The 15,708-nt window shown below is 39.8% G+C and overlaps 1 protein-coding gene across 1 annotated transcript in view; it reads left to right on the forward strand.

The window, feature by feature from the left end:
* Nucleotides 1-15,389, forward strand: part of LOC109935450 (sodium- and chloride-dependent GABA transporter 1-like) — a 49,562-nt gene extending 34,173 nt beyond the window's left edge. Inside the window, exons 11-14 of the mRNA XM_020534083.2 lie at nt 1,539-1,641; nt 5,632-5,732; nt 13,480-13,647; nt 15,253-15,389. Of these exons, the coding sequence (XP_020389672.2) occupies nt 1,539-1,641; nt 5,632-5,732; nt 13,480-13,647; nt 15,253-15,357 (477 nt within the window). The 3' untranslated portion in view covers nt 15,358-15,389. The remainder of the gene's footprint in view (nt 1-1,538; nt 1,642-5,631; nt 5,733-13,479; nt 13,648-15,252) is intronic.
* The last annotated feature ends 319 nt before the right edge of the window (nt 15,390-15,708 follow it).

The following is a 15,708-nucleotide window of genomic DNA, read 5'->3' on the forward strand; positions in this document are numbered from 1 at the left end:
TGCAACATCAATGACCTTCCCTCCAAAAGAAGGTCAGAAGTATAAATGTTTGCTAATGATTGCACAATTTTCAGCACCATTTGCTATTCTTCAGATACTGATGCAGTCCAAGCACAAATACAGCAAGACCGGGACGGCAAACCAGCTCGGCTGAGAAGTGCAAGTGACATTTGCATCACAAAAGTGTCAGGCAATGATAATATTCATCAAGAGAGAAACTAACTATCCCTGCTTGATATTCAATGGCATTACCTTTGCTGAATCTCCCACTATCAGGGAGGGGTCTCTAGAGAGGGAGCTACCATTAACCAGAAACTGAACTGGAGCAGACATTTAAATACTTTGGCAACAAGATCAAGTCAGAGGCTAGGAACGTTACAGTGAATAACGCATTTCCTAACTCACCAGAAGCCTGTCCATCATCTAAAGGCACAAGTCAGGAGTGTGATGGAATACTTCCCAGTAATTTGGATGAATGCAGCTCCAGTAACACTCAAGATGGTTGACACTATCCATGACAAAGCAGCCCATTTGATCGGCAGCACATCCACAAACATTCACTGTCCCCACCACTGATGCACAGCAGCAAGTGTGCACTATCTACAAGACGCACTGCAGAAATTCACATGAATCCTCAGACAGCACCTTCCAAACCCATGACCACTTCCATTTAGAATGATAAAATCAACAGATACATGGGAGTACTATCACCTGCAACTTCCCCTCCAGACCACTCACTATCCTGACTTGGAAATATATTGCTGTCCATTTGCTGGGTCAAAATCCTGGAACTTCACCATCCCTCCCCAACAGCATCGTAGCTGTACCTACACTAAATGGACTACAGCAGTTAAAGAAGGCAGCTCACCACCTTCTCATGGGCAATCAAGGGTGGTTAATAAATGATGTTTAGCTAGCAATGCCCAGATTCAGTAACTAAATAAAAAGTAGGTGTGTTTTCATATGAGAAGGGTTGAAGATGCTAGGCTTGTATCCCCTGGAGATTAGAAGAATAAGAGATAACTTAAGTGCAACATATAAGGTCCTGAGGGATTTTGACAGGGTGCATGTGGAAAGCATGTTTCCAGTTGTGGGAGAATCTAGAATTAGGGGTCACTGCTTAAAAATAAGGTTTCACCTATTTCAAACAGAGATAAGAACTTTATTTTCTCAAAGTGGGTTGACAGTCTTTGGAACTCTCCTCAAAAGTGGGAGAAATAGAGGTTTTGAATCTTTTTGAGGCAAAAGCGGGTAGATTCTTGATAAACAAAGTGCTAAAACGTTGTCAGGAATGTGCAGTGATCCGATCAAGCCTTGATCTTATTGAATGGTGGAGCAGGCTCAAGAGGCCAACTGGCTTATTCCTGTTCTGACTTTATATATTTGTATGTCTGTTCATGTGTTGGCATTCTGGTATAGCTATAGTTGACCTATTTTCTGAACTGGATTTACAGATAATGTTCTGAGAAGATATTTTTAAATTGCATTTGTAATTTATATTTCAACTTTTCATCTTTAAACTTTCTTTCTGAACACAGGGTGGCCTCTACGTGTTCAAGTTGTTTGACTATTATTCTGCCAGTGGCATGACTCTCCTCTTTCTGGTATTCTTTGAGACTATCTCAATATCGTGGTTTTATGGTTAGTGACTGTTCTAAATATAATCCTATTTTAATTATATTAGGAAATGTTATGACTCCTGTTAATGTAAAATTGCAGTCAGATATGGGAGGAGAGAACAACTTAGAAATAAACCTAGATATAGATTTCAGTATAAATGGCTCTCTTCAGACACTTCTGCTATGGAGCAACAAACTATGATGATTATTATCAAAACTCTAGATATAAATAGAAATCATGAAGTATTTCAACCTTTAATCTCAAGGCAAATGCATCATGGAATGACAAGACATGGTTTTTAATTCCTCATAGGATCTCATCAGTGTAATGAAGGGCAAGTGCTCAATACAAGGATCTTCTCCAAAACCCACAGTCATTTTTACTGTGCTGTTGTGTGCCGCATAGTGGCATTTACAGCCTAACACTTCCTGACACTTGGGAGAAAGCATCTTGCTTGCTGGCCCAGGAGGAATCTGGATATCAAGAAAAGCTTAGGAGGGGAAATCAATTTTCAGCACATTTTTCCTCTGAATCTCTAATTCATGTTTGCTTTCTTGTTAATAATACATCAGATTTGCATTGCAATGATAATCCTTGCTTAAATCCTATAGCAATGAATGCAGTGGTAAAATGATGCTGGCTAAGTGTTTTCATTTGGTTAGAATTGAAGACCCTTTTGTTCAGACAGCAGAAACTTAGAGGAAGGCATTGGTCTATTGTGAGAAAAAAATAACACTCAGCAAAATTTCTTCTGCTTCTTGTCACTGGAATTAACTGTCCTTGTGATAAGTTACAGTTGTGACAACTGAGCAGCAAGGATCTAAGATTTCTGGAGTTCTCTGTTTAGATTACTTTCTGCTCATCAGTTGTAAAATTGTTGCTTTGTTTTGTTACTAAGCAAGTTTCATACATTCTGTACAGTGAGGTTCTTTATAATGTATGTATAATCATTATTAATTCCTGATGAGAATGCATATTAATTTGGTGTCTTACTGCATTGTCCTGAACTTAACATGGCCATTAAAGGTGACATTATAAGGTATTCCATTTTAGATGGGCAGTGGTAAAGACACCTAACTTTACATTCCCAATCATTCTCTAAGCAATGTACTCTTGGATGATTGCCACTAATAATTATCCATTAATTCATCTAGCTAAAATTATTTTCAATCATTCATCTCTAGATTTTGCAGTAGTAATGTCACTAATTCTGTATGACTTTCCAAATATTTGCCCACCCAATTAAGTGCTGTACTGTTTTAATAACTAGACATTCTAAAGCATGCTAAGCTAAGCTAATAATGTTTCCGCAGCAATGCACAATATCATTTTATCAAGAGACAAAGGATTGTAGATATTGTTAGTTAGGAAGGAGTCTTTATGCATACACTGTATGCATTAAATTTCTTAGTCATCACGCAATACCTACAGAAAACATATATATTTCAAGATATAGTCTATAATCCAAAGAAGAGGTAAATTGTAATCTTCAGAGTTTACACTGCAACCTTTGGTTCTGTGATCAGAAGGCAGTACAGTTATGCATAATACAATCAGATTATTTCTTGGGAGCTCAATTGGCAATGATCCCTGGCGACATTCTTTTACCAGTCAATATGAAACATTTTTCTTTGCCTAAATCAGATTTCAAATCAAAGAGAAATATGTAAAACAACAACAGCCAGAAGGTGAGTAGGTGATCGATCTTGACGTCCTCCAAAGGCTTGTGTCAGATACCATTCTTTATCCAAAATAAAAACCGACAGAACTGTGCTGCTGTAAATCAGGAACAAAAACAAAGTTGCCGGAGAAGCTCAGCAGGTCTGGCAGCATCTGTGAAGGCAAAAACAGAGTTAACGTTTCAGGTCTGGTGACCCTTCCTTTGTTTTTGTACTAGTCTTTATCCAATTTGATTCACTCCACATGATATCAAGAAATGGCTGAAAACACTATATACCACTATGTCTATGGGCTGACAACATTCTGAAGATAACATTGAATACATAAGCCTCAAGCCAACCTGGTCCAGCTACAGCTACAATATTGGCATCTATCCGGCAATGTGGAAAATTGCCCAGCTATGTCCTATACACCAAAAGCAGGACTAGTCCAACCTTGCTAATTACCAATCTATTACCTATATAATTCTCAATTTACTCTTAATCTTCAGTGATGTGATGGAAAATGTAATTGACAGTGCTATAAGGTGGCATTTGCAAAGGAATAAACTGTGCACTGATGCTCAATTTTGGTTCTGCCAGGGACACTCAACTCATGACCTCATTTTAGCCTTGGTCCAAACATAGACATAAAATGCTGAAATTCAGAAGCGAGCTGAAGTCTGACTATCTTCTACATCAACATAGCATTTGATGGAGTACGATATGAAGCAGCCCTAGAAAAACTGGAGTCCATGGTAATCAGGGAAAATGCTTGGCTGGATGGAATCATTCTGAGCACAAAGGAAGACGGTTGTTGACAGCCAATCATCTCAGCTCCAGGAAATCATTTTATGGGTCCCTGGGGTAGCGTCCCAGGCCCAACCATCTTCAGCTGCTTTATCGATGACCTTCTCTCCATCAAAAGGTCAGAGGTGGGGATGTTCGCTGATGATTGCACAGTGTTCAGCACCTCAGATACTGACACACATCAATATGCTACAAGACTTAGCCAACATCCCAGCTTGGGCTAATAGGTGGCAAGTAACATTCGCAGCCAGGCAATGACAGTCTCCAACAAGAGTGAATCTCACCATCACTGATTCCCCAACTACTGCAGAGGTTACCATTGATCAGAAACTGAATTGGAATAGCCACATCAATACTTTGACCACAACAACAGATCAGAGGCTAGGAATTCTACGAATAAATAACTCACCTTCCATCTCCCTAAAGCATGTCCACCATCTACAAGGTGCAAGTCATGAGATTGATGGAAATCATCCCACTTGCTTGAATGAGTGCAGCTTCAACAACATTCAAGAAGCTTGCCATCATCCAGGCCAAGGCAGCCTGCTTGACTGGTATCCCAATCATCACTTTTAAGATTCACTTTCTTCACTTTTTGTGCATGGTTGCAATAGTAAGTACCTCTACAAGATACACTGCAGCAACTCAAAAGGCTCCTTTGACAATACCTTCCAAATTCTCAAACTCTATCATACAATTAAAAACAAAATACTATATGGATATTGGAATTCTGGGAATTCTGAAATCAGAACCAAAAGTGTTGGAGAAACTCAACAGTCTGGCAGCATTTGTGAGGAGAGAAACAGAATTAACATTTAGAGTTCAGTATGACTCTTCTTCAGAAGCTCTATCACCTTGTATGACAAGGGCAGCAAATATGCAGGTTATAAACACTTGCAAGTTCCCCTTCAAACCACTTGCCATCCGGACTTTGAAATGTATCGCTGTTCCTTCAATGTCACAACTTCAAAATTCTGGAATTGCCTTCTGAACACTACCTTGGATTTCCTTACCCAAGTACTGCAGCAGTTCAAGAAGACACCTCAAACAATAAATGTTAGTCTAGCCAATGATGCCTGCATCCCCTGGATGGTTTTTGTTTTCAAAAATCCACTTGCTTTGTTTGAGACGTTTAATGTACTAAGACTTCCCAACATACTTCATAGGCATTAGGGGACCAAATTGCATACCAAATCATATAAAGAAACACCAGAACAAAAGCTTGATCAAAGAGGTAGGTTTTGGGTAGAAGAAAATAAGGTAAAGGGCAACAGGTATTAAGGGAGGAATTCCAAAGCTTAGGAGGTAGGAAGTTGAGGGCATCATCACTAGCGGTGGAGCCATTAAAATCAAGAATGTTTAACTGGTCAGCATTGCAGAATGCAGAGATGGTTTCTTGTAGGGCTGAAGAAGATTGTTGAGATAGGATGGAGTGAGGTTTTGAAACGTCTTAAAAATGAAAATGAAAATTTTGAAATGGTATTGAAATTTTCTGGAAAGCTTGATGTCCAAAGGCTATAATTGTTGATATTGTTTTTCACAGGAGTTAATAAGTTCTATAGAAACATTGAAGAAATGATTGGATACAGGCCATGCATATGGTGGAAACTTTGTTGGGTATATTTTACCCCTATTGTAGTTCTGGTAAGACTTTTTTTAAATTTCTTTAAACTGTAGCTTTATCTTTTTAAAAAAATTAATTCTGAATCTAATTCCATTTCTCCCTCTCTGAACCTGTCCTTTCCCCTTTCTCTCAAGTTTGCTAATCTCTTTTCTGTGAATTATTTCTTTCTTGTTGCTTGTTTTATTTTCAGCATTTCCTCCTGGATAATTAACACTTGCATTTCTCACGTTCCTGCTTCCTTTTGCGTGAATCAATGCAATTTTCTGGATATCATTTCATTTCAATTTTCATGAAAGAAACAATGCACATACCTCTATCTCAGATATCATATCATCCATATCACATACCCTGAATTTTCCCCTCATGTGGAACACATTATTCCTCATCATAAGGCATAGAAGTGATTTAGATAACCTCTAACCAGGTCTGTATGCAAAATACATTCCCTGCGTCATCAGAAAGATTGTCATCTAATCCATAGTGTGTCTTGTTTTAGCTGATCTCAGCACATCTATTCACATGCTTTTAGTGTATTGGCCCCAGGCTTGAGAGGGGAAGTGTGTTGCCACCCAAATAATTATTCAGTGCCCTCTAGTGGTGAATATACAGAGAAGAAACACCCAGATCTGTCTGTAATATTCCCGATGGTTCAAAATTTCTTTCATAGCCTCACGCATGAACAATAGTTCCTTTGAGGAGCTCCAGGGGAATTTTCTTATTGAATTGTGCCCCATGTTGTTACTGAAACAAGTTTAATACAAGCTGCTGAATGTGATGTACTTAACAATCACTTGATTAAAAAAAATTGTTATTGGAAGAACCTTGTCTTCTTCAGGCTAGAACATTCAAGCAAATCGTCTAATTGTTCGCACTTCATTATGAGATTCAAAATGAAGAAAATATTTGTGCAATAGCCATAGTCTGCCTGCAGATGGCTTGAACATTTTTAGTAAATATTTCAAAATTTCTTGTAAAATTAAATGGCAGCACATTTGTTTCATTAAATTGTCACAGGGTCTTGTGACTGTTCATTGGCAACGTAATCAACATTAGTGCACCTGCAAACCTGCAATTAATTTAGGCTGACAGGCTTGTTAAAAACATCTAAGGGCAGAAACATCCATGCCCCTAAGTGGGCAATGGCCAGCCCTAGGGAATGCTCCATGAGCAGTAACAATCTGAACCCTTAATCCATGGTGATTGACATTGGAAATCTATCAGCCTCACCACATTATCATGGCACATTTCTGACTCACTTACAGTTCATCAGTTCACTTAACTTTGGAGCACACCAACACCCCTTTCAATGTAATGCTGTTGCCAGACCACTTTGTGTGCAGGAATGAGCATCCATCTCATACGTTAGCACAGGGTACATCTCAGGGCTGTTTGCTTGCTTCCTTAATGTTCACTCATTTTTTACTTACTTGGATGCTCTCTGCATCTCTGCTTTATCTTGACTTTTTGGTGCATTGCTGCCTCATTCAGAACTTACAGTTTTACAGTACTTTGTCTTGCCTTCTAGTGCAGACACAAAGTCAGGCAGCTTGCCATGGTTGTTAGCAGTGATCAGTCAAGGGGGCAGACATGTTGGTGTATGGCACTGTGCTACATCAATGACATGTCAGCAGCATGCTCTAGCATGTACTTCAACCACATCTAAGGGGAGCAGTCCTCAGCCAAGCCAAGGGGTTTGTTTGGCGCAGTCAGTCAGGGGCAGTCTTCAACCTCAGTCCAAGCTTGGACACAGTCAGTCAGCAGCTTGGGGCAGTCAGGGTTAGGAGTTCCATGTCACTGACTCTGGGGAGTGGGTCACAATCTGTCCTGCTAGTCCGGTGTCACCAGTCAGAGGTTTAGCAGTAGGTCAGTCAGGGAACAACATGAGATCAGTCAGGGATTTAGTCACTCATTAGTCTGGGCTGGTCTTCCAAATAGGTCAAAGGAGTTGAACTATGGTCAATCATAGGAGTCATTTCACTACAGTTAAGTTGTTAATCAAAGGTCTATGCTTTAGTTGGCAAATCGGGGAAGTTAGTTGTGGGGATTGGAGGCAGCATGCTGAGATGCAGAGAGGACCAATAATTTTGAAGGAGAAGAAGCCAAAATATAAGGGCAGGAGATGATAGTACATTGGAGGATGTGGGTTACAGCAAAAGGAGGGGTCATTGATGGTTACCGTTACATTTTCTTTAACAGGGAGACAATGCATCATAACGATTGGCATGGCTGAGTCGTAGGCCTGGAGCTCAGGGATAAGGTTGGGAGGTGAAGACTTAAATGAAAGTGTTGGGTGAGAGTGTGTGGAATATCAGAACTGTTGGTGTTAACAGGGACAGCAAGAACCAAAGAAACGTGAAGGTATGGAGGGCCCCTAACGTTACCAGGCTGAGCCTGCAACTACTTTGTGAAGCATGATTTGGTTTGCCTTCCACTGTCATCTCAATTGCACATACACAGTGGAATAGAAAAATGGCTGCCGCCACACCTGGATTGGGCAGACTCATTGTTTTCTTCTGTCGGAGAACGTAGGTTCTTTTGACAGATATGACGCCCTTCAAGGGGCAATTGCATTAATCAATCACTTTTACAGTGCAGGTTGAAGACTTCTGTAATCATTGAATTCTGTATACAAAACACGTGCATGTTCTGCATGATGAACTATGCAGAGTACAAATTCTGGCCACAAGTAATCTTGACAATTTCATTGGTAATTAAAACTTGATCATATTCATCTCTGTAAAGCAGAATTGGTCACAGTTAATTTTAAAAATATTACCTGTGTACCACAATTCATAAAGACGATCCAAGGTCTCAAAGGCTGCATAAGGGCAGACTGTTTCCTCTCATTTGACCTGCAAGTATTTGACAACAGACTCTTATGTGCAATGCTACCTTTTTGGGTGATGTGTGGGATGGGGTTGGAGGGTACATTTTTAGGAATGCTACTGCACTTACAACCTTCCACTGTATTTGTGCAGCCTTGCTCGTGATGCACACAATGGAAAAAGGTCCACGATATCAAGGATCTAAATACAGTCATCACTATATCCCATATAGAGGACTATGCTGAACTGTCATTTGTATGTGACATAAATGAAGACAGCCTACATTATTAAGGAGCTGTTTTGTTTCTGAGATTCAAAAGGTCACTCAGAGCATCCCCAGTGGATCAATCCACAGCAGGGCTGGTCATCATAGTGGCCACAATGCCACCAAGGTACAGAAGAATCAAGGAGGAACAAATATGCCACTAAACCCAGGACCAGGTGCGACCTCCAGCTACTGCCAAACAGCTTCCATACGAAGGAGTTGCAGATGAATACTCTCTCAGGATGTGGAGTTACAAAAGGCCCAGAATCCATCATCCTTAATGCAGTTTCCTCCAGTTGAGTGAGGCGCACTGTCATTCAGACTGAGAATATCCCAGGACACTGTTACAGAACTGAATTGGAAATTGTGGACTGAATGGGTGGCTGTCAAGGTGACAGCTGCGTTACTTTTTAATGCAATTGAGGCTCTGTGTGGGATCTCTTTATTGTCAACCCACAAACATATCAAGGCTGTTACTCATACAATTTGTGCCAGTTCAGCATAGTCCTCGATACGGGGTATAAGGATGTCTGTATTTGGATCCTTGATATTGTGGACCTTGTTCCATTGTGTGCATCGCAAACAAGGTTAGAGCTGCAGCCCAAGCTATAGGCTTTGCCAATTTAGCTGACTTCCATCAGGCGTAGGATGTTATAGATTGCGTACATGTCACATTGAGAGGGCCATATCATAATAGACTTCATCAATAGAAAATACTTGTATTCAGTAAATGCACAAGTCATAAGACCATGAGAAATAGAAACAGGAATAGATCATTTAGCCCCTCGAGCCTGCTCCACCATTCAATGGAATTATGGCTGAACCGACATTCCTCATGTCCTCTTTACTGCATTTTCCCCTCAACCATCGATTCTCCTACTGATCAAGAATCTATTTATCTCAGCCTTAAATAAATACAAGGACACTGTCTCCACAGTTTTTGTTCTACCCTCCAAACTGAACAATTTCACATTTTTCTACATTATACTCCATTTGCCAACTTGTTGCCCACTTACTTAACCTATCAATATCTCTCTGTAAAAACTGTTTGCATCCTTCTTGCAACTTGCCTTTCCACCTATTTTTGTATCATCTGCAAATTTGGTTACAATGCATTAGCTTACTTTGTCCAATTCATTGATATGTATTGAAAACAGTTGCAGTGCGGTCATCTGTGATCATCGGTACCGCATCTGAGCAACCTGTGCCAAATACCCTGGAAGCTGCCTTAATACCAATATCCTTGATAGTTCTCAGGTTCCTACTTCATTTCAAGAGCTGGATGTTTACAAGAGTGGCTGCTCAGGGGTTAGTCTACCCCCTGCAACCATGACTGACAACTCTGTTACAGAAGACCTTTAATGAGGTTTTGAATAGAACAAATGCAGCTCATTCTTCCATCAGAGCCAACCTGGAGCAGGCAATAAGCCTGCTAAAGGCGGCACAGTGGCATAGTGGTTAGCACTGCTGCCTCATAGCGTCAGGGACTGGGTTCAATTCCAGCCTGGGCGACTGTCTGTGTGGAGTTTGCACATTCTCCCCGTGTTTGCATGGGTTTCCTCTTGGTGCGTTGGTTTCCTCCCACAGTCCAAAGATGTGCAGGTTAGGTGGATTGGCCATGCTAAATTGCCCAGAGTGTCCAGGGATTTTCAGGTTAGATGGATTAGCCATGAGAATTGCAGCATTACAGGGATAGGGTGGGTCTGGGTCAGATGTTCTTTGGAGGGTTGATGTGAATTTGATGGGGTAAATGGTCTGCTTCCACACTGTAGGGATTCTACGATTCTAATACTGGATCAGTCTAGGGGAGACCTTGCAATGTATTCAAGATATAGTGTGCTGCATAATCCTGGCGTGCAATGGTCTGCACAGCTGGAGTAAAGAGAGGGTGTGATGGACAGTGAAGAGTCTTCCAAAGAGGAACATAAGAACGTTGAGCTGGAGGAACATAATCTTCAGCATGATTGAGCTGTGCACAATCATGTTCAATAAACCAGACATGACTGGATTGGTTCCCAATCCCAAAAGTTGTGATCAGGGTACAGTGAACACTCCTTAATTATAAAGTTGTTGTTCCTCAAAAGGCAAGCAGCCCCTTTTTGTTCCCAAACGAAAATGTACCTTTTTATTCTTCACTCTTGTTGTTGTTCAATAAAAGTTAATATTTTCACCTGTCTGAAGGCTTTCTAACAATGATACTCCCACAGTGACATGATATTTTGCTACACTGGACATTCAGGAAAGAATAGGACACCCTTAGACAGAATTCTAACATGGAATGGTGTTCAGGATGGGTAACACTTGGAGCATCATTCTTGGAGCTGCAGGTACAATACAATAACGGTCAGTCAGACAACTTCCATTTGCACTGATGCTTTTCTTTTTCATTTCCCTCCCACTACTAACCTTATGCACAGCCAGACTTTAACTATAGTGCCAGTGGTACAAATTGCAGGAGATGCCAGCAGCAGTGAGTACTTCCACTGCTGGTGAGTGCACAATAGTGTGATGCGGTGCCATAGAGTCTTGGTACATACACAACGAAGTGACTATCAGAGAGTTTTGTGAGATACCTCCCCAGAGGTCACAGACAGAAACTCTCCATCAAACTCCAAAAAATTGACACTTAGACAATTATTCGTAATGGTCAGCCCTCAAGTCAGCTATGCTCAGTGCTTCATACAAAAATCCATTGTTGCCTTACTTTCACTGTACTTGTGCACACATCAAACAAGGAATATCGCTCAGACATCTCTAAAGATCTCCAAATATATGTTATTCTCATAACACAGGAAGGGTCTAGGCCCGAAACGTCAGCCTTCCTGCTCCTCTGATGCTGCTTGGCCTGCTGTGTTCATCCAGCTCTACACCTTATTATCTCTATCAATTCCTGGTCCCACTTTAAAATAATATTTAAAAACATAAAAGCTATTTACCCTAAAATGTCTTTGAATTGTGGAGTACTTATAATTGACATTAAGATCATCAAACCATAAGAAATAGGAATAGGAGTAGGTTATTCAGCCCCTCGAGCCTACTCTGCCACTAATAGGATCATGGCTAATCCAACATTCCTCACATCCACTTTCCTGCCTTTTCATCTTAACCCTTGATTTCCCAACTGATGAAGAATCTATTTACCTCAGCCTTAAATACATACAAGGTCTCTGTCCCCACAGCTCTTTATAGCAAGGAGTTCAAAAGACTCATGCCCTCTGAGAGAAGAAATTCCTCCTCAATTTAGTCCCAAATTGGCACCCCTTTGTTCTGTGGTTATGCCCTCTGATCCTAGGCTCTGCCATGAGCGGAAACATCATCTCAGCATTTACCCTGTCAAACTCAATAAGAATCCTATATGTTTCAATGAGATCACCTTTCATTCTTCTAAACTCCAGTGAGTAGAGTTCCAACCTGTTTAAGCTTTGCTCGTAAGCCAATTTCTCCATACCAGAGATCATCCTAGTGAACCTTCTCTGAATTGCCTCCAATGAAATGAAACGTTTCCTTAAATAAGGGAACTAAAACTGCTCAAAAATGTGGTCTCACCAGGACCTTGAACAGTTGCCGTAAGATTTCCCTACTCTTATACTAGTACCCCCTTGAAATGAGAGCCAACATTACATTAGCCTTCCTGATTACCTGCTCTTTGTGCTAGCTTTCTGTATTTTAAGTACAAATGGGTACAGAAGGAAACTGCCATCCTTACCTGGTCTGGCCTACATGTGACCTCAGACCCACAGCAATGTGGTTGACTCATAACTGTCCTCTGGGCAATTAGGGATGGGCAATAAATGCTGGCCTAGCCAGCGGCACCCTCATCCCATGAATGAATCATGTTAAATACTCCCACCTCCCTTTGTGTTGGAGCTTTGTGCAGTTTCTCTGTATTTCAATAATACTGTTCTTTTGTTCTCCCTTCCAAAATGAACAACTTCACATTTTCTCACATTATACTCCATTTGCTAGCTTTTTGCTCACTTACTTAACATATCAATATCTCTCTGCAAACTGTTCGCATTAACATCATCAGCAAATACGGCTACAGTGCAGTCACTTCTGTAGTGCTAATGTATATATGCGATAACAGCCTATATATCATACTTTTCTCTTAATGTTATCCCCTCAGAGTCATTTGATAAGATAAAGAAAGAATTTTCATATTACAGTTAATGATGTATTTTTCAATATATTGTCATGCAGGAAATTGCATGGAGCATGGCCCCAGAAACAACAATGAAATAAATAATTTTCATCTTAACTGCATTTGAATAGGGGTAAATGTTGACAAGACCACTGGAAGAATGGCCCTGTCCTTCTTTGATTATTTCTGTGGTATCTTGCCCTTCATGCTACAAACAAATCCAGCCTTGATTTGAAGTCTTATCAGAAAGATGGCATGTCCAGTGTTGGACTGTCAGCAATGTTCCCCCTGAGCTGTGTGTTCCTTGTAGAAGTAAAAAAAAATAGAGAAAATGTTGACTGTCAGTCAAAATTATGTGCTCAGTTTTATGTAATGAAGGCTGAACCTATGATCTGTGGGTACAGAGATCAGAAGACTGCCACTCAACCAAGGAATACACTATTTTGTTTGATTGCCCTTCCAATGTAATATTTGGATCTTGGGATGAATACAATGTGATATGCTTAACTCCCAATGCTGTTGTGTGTTGGTTTTAGGGAGTATTTCTCTTCAGTGCTGTTGAAATGACACCACTCACACTTGGGAATTATGTCTACCCCAAGTGGGGCCAGGGGATTGGCTGGTTCATGGCACTGTCCTCCATGGTATTTATCCCAGGATACACTGCCTACATGTTTTTCACCACAAAAGGAACCTTCACACAGGTATGAAATAAAAACCTGCAGTTCAAACTCTGAATGTTGGACTTTGTCTATCTTGCCCTGGTTATCTCTTTATTAGAGTAAGCTCAAATCAGTGGCTTCTTAATTCAATTAACTTGAGACCTGTGTAAAAATCCTGATAAGTGGTGATGACTCATTGCTATTGGAGGGATAAGAAGGGAGAACTCAGAAATTATATTATTCCTACCAGCTAATTATGAAGTTCTCACCATTAAGCAAATATAAGTTGAAGCCTAATGAAGTGTTTGGCAATTAAAGGTTGACTGTGACCATATGATTTATGAGAACAATGCGTGACCAGTGAGAAATGATTGGAAGCTATGGGCCAATAACTTTCTCGATTGTAAGTCATTTCCAGCAGTAAAAAAAAACACATTCCAAAAGACATTCACTACACAAAAGGACCTATTTGCACTGTTATATTCAGTGACGTTTGTCAGTGTTTTGGCAATTTTAGTATTTTGTTAAAATGCTGAAACATACGTGCATTTATTTTGCATGCTGGCCTCAGTATAATGCCAGTTTTTATGCAAAGTTTTAAGGAATTCTTAAGAAATGTTTATTTAGGCTCACCCTTTTACCTTGTATCTTTATTTGGAATGGAATCAATTGAAGTTCTGTGAGCAAAGAAGTTCTTAGTTCTGTCTGGCTTTTTTTGTAACGTTTACAGTTCATTGCTGTTGTGGTTTTATTCTGATACTTTATTAATATTTATTTTCTGGAAAAAAAGGAGACTTATTTGAACGCCTTAAGGTTAAATTTGTTTCAAAAGCATTTCAAATACAGTATTTCAACGATTAAGGTGGAATAAGGTGAAAGCAACAATACCAGCACATTTATACACCAATGACAGTGGGCAATTACCTTGGAACATCAAATCAGAGTTTATCCCTCTGCAACTAGGACACCAGCAGGCAAGAAGTCTGTACTAGTTTTCAGCCAAGTCACCATTACCCTTAATAGTTATATTTACAGCTTGTACCTCGTTGGTTTGAAACATTTGTTAATAAGTTGCCCTAACATGTAACAATCAGGCGATTGATGTATTGGTCAGTATGATGCTGTCATGTCACTCAAACTCAAGCCTATCCTTGTGTTAAAGTGGTATAACAAGCAGGGTCATCAGGAAATATGGGTATTGCAATATTTTCAATTGTACACTGCCCCTTCGCTTTGTTTCATATTGGATGAGGCTATGCATTAGCAATAGTTAGAGTTTCATGTTATGTCAGGACTTGATGTGGACTGGCTCTTTATTGAGAGAAGTTGTCTGGCCTGAAGAAGTTTCACTTCCCATTAAATTCTCAAAAAAAAGTCTGAAAATGTTAAAGCCAAATCTTGTTTAATAGATTTAATCAGTTTTGTATCAATTTGTGGGAGAATAATATATCCTAATGATTTTTGTTTTTATGAACAAAGAAGGATTAAGAGATGGCTTCATTACAACAGTTATTGGAAAGCTTACTTATTTTCAGTGCTTATGAGATCCTCTGGTTTAATGTGTTTATTAATTTATCAAAACACAATGGTTGAAATGTTTATCTTTGACTGATTTTTTAACATCCTATCTTTCTTTTGTTACTCTAGCGTTTGCAAATGATGACACAGCCCAGGCAAGGGATCATAATTCACAATAATGGGCTAAAATCCAACCCGTCTCCAAACAGTGGCTACGCTGATGCTACCGTTTAGTTCTCTATCTTTATAAAGGCAAAGGCTTTTTGTAAACCCCTTTAGCATCTTGCACAGCAATCCAGAAGTGTAAATAGATGGAAAAATAGATTAGAGCTTATCTGTCTGAACCAACTTCTTTTCAAGTTATGAAAGATATATTATTTATTTGATAAGTACTGTAAGATTAAACGTAAACATCACCTTTTGCACAGTGTAATGTTGTCATGAATAGAACTGCCTTCCTCTTTCCTATTATCATCACAAATCTGCTCAACATTGTGGGACTCTGTATTCACCTCTCTCTGAAATGATTGTAACCACTAAAGAATTTGAGGATGGCTAGGAAATACCATTATTTTGCTATAACTG

Source organism: Rhincodon typus, chromosome 18, assembly GCF_021869965.1.
Source record: "Rhincodon typus isolate 14 chromosome 18, sRhiTyp1.1, whole genome shotgun sequence".
NCBI lineage: Eukaryota > Metazoa > Chordata > Chondrichthyes > Orectolobiformes > Rhincodontidae > Rhincodon > Rhincodon typus.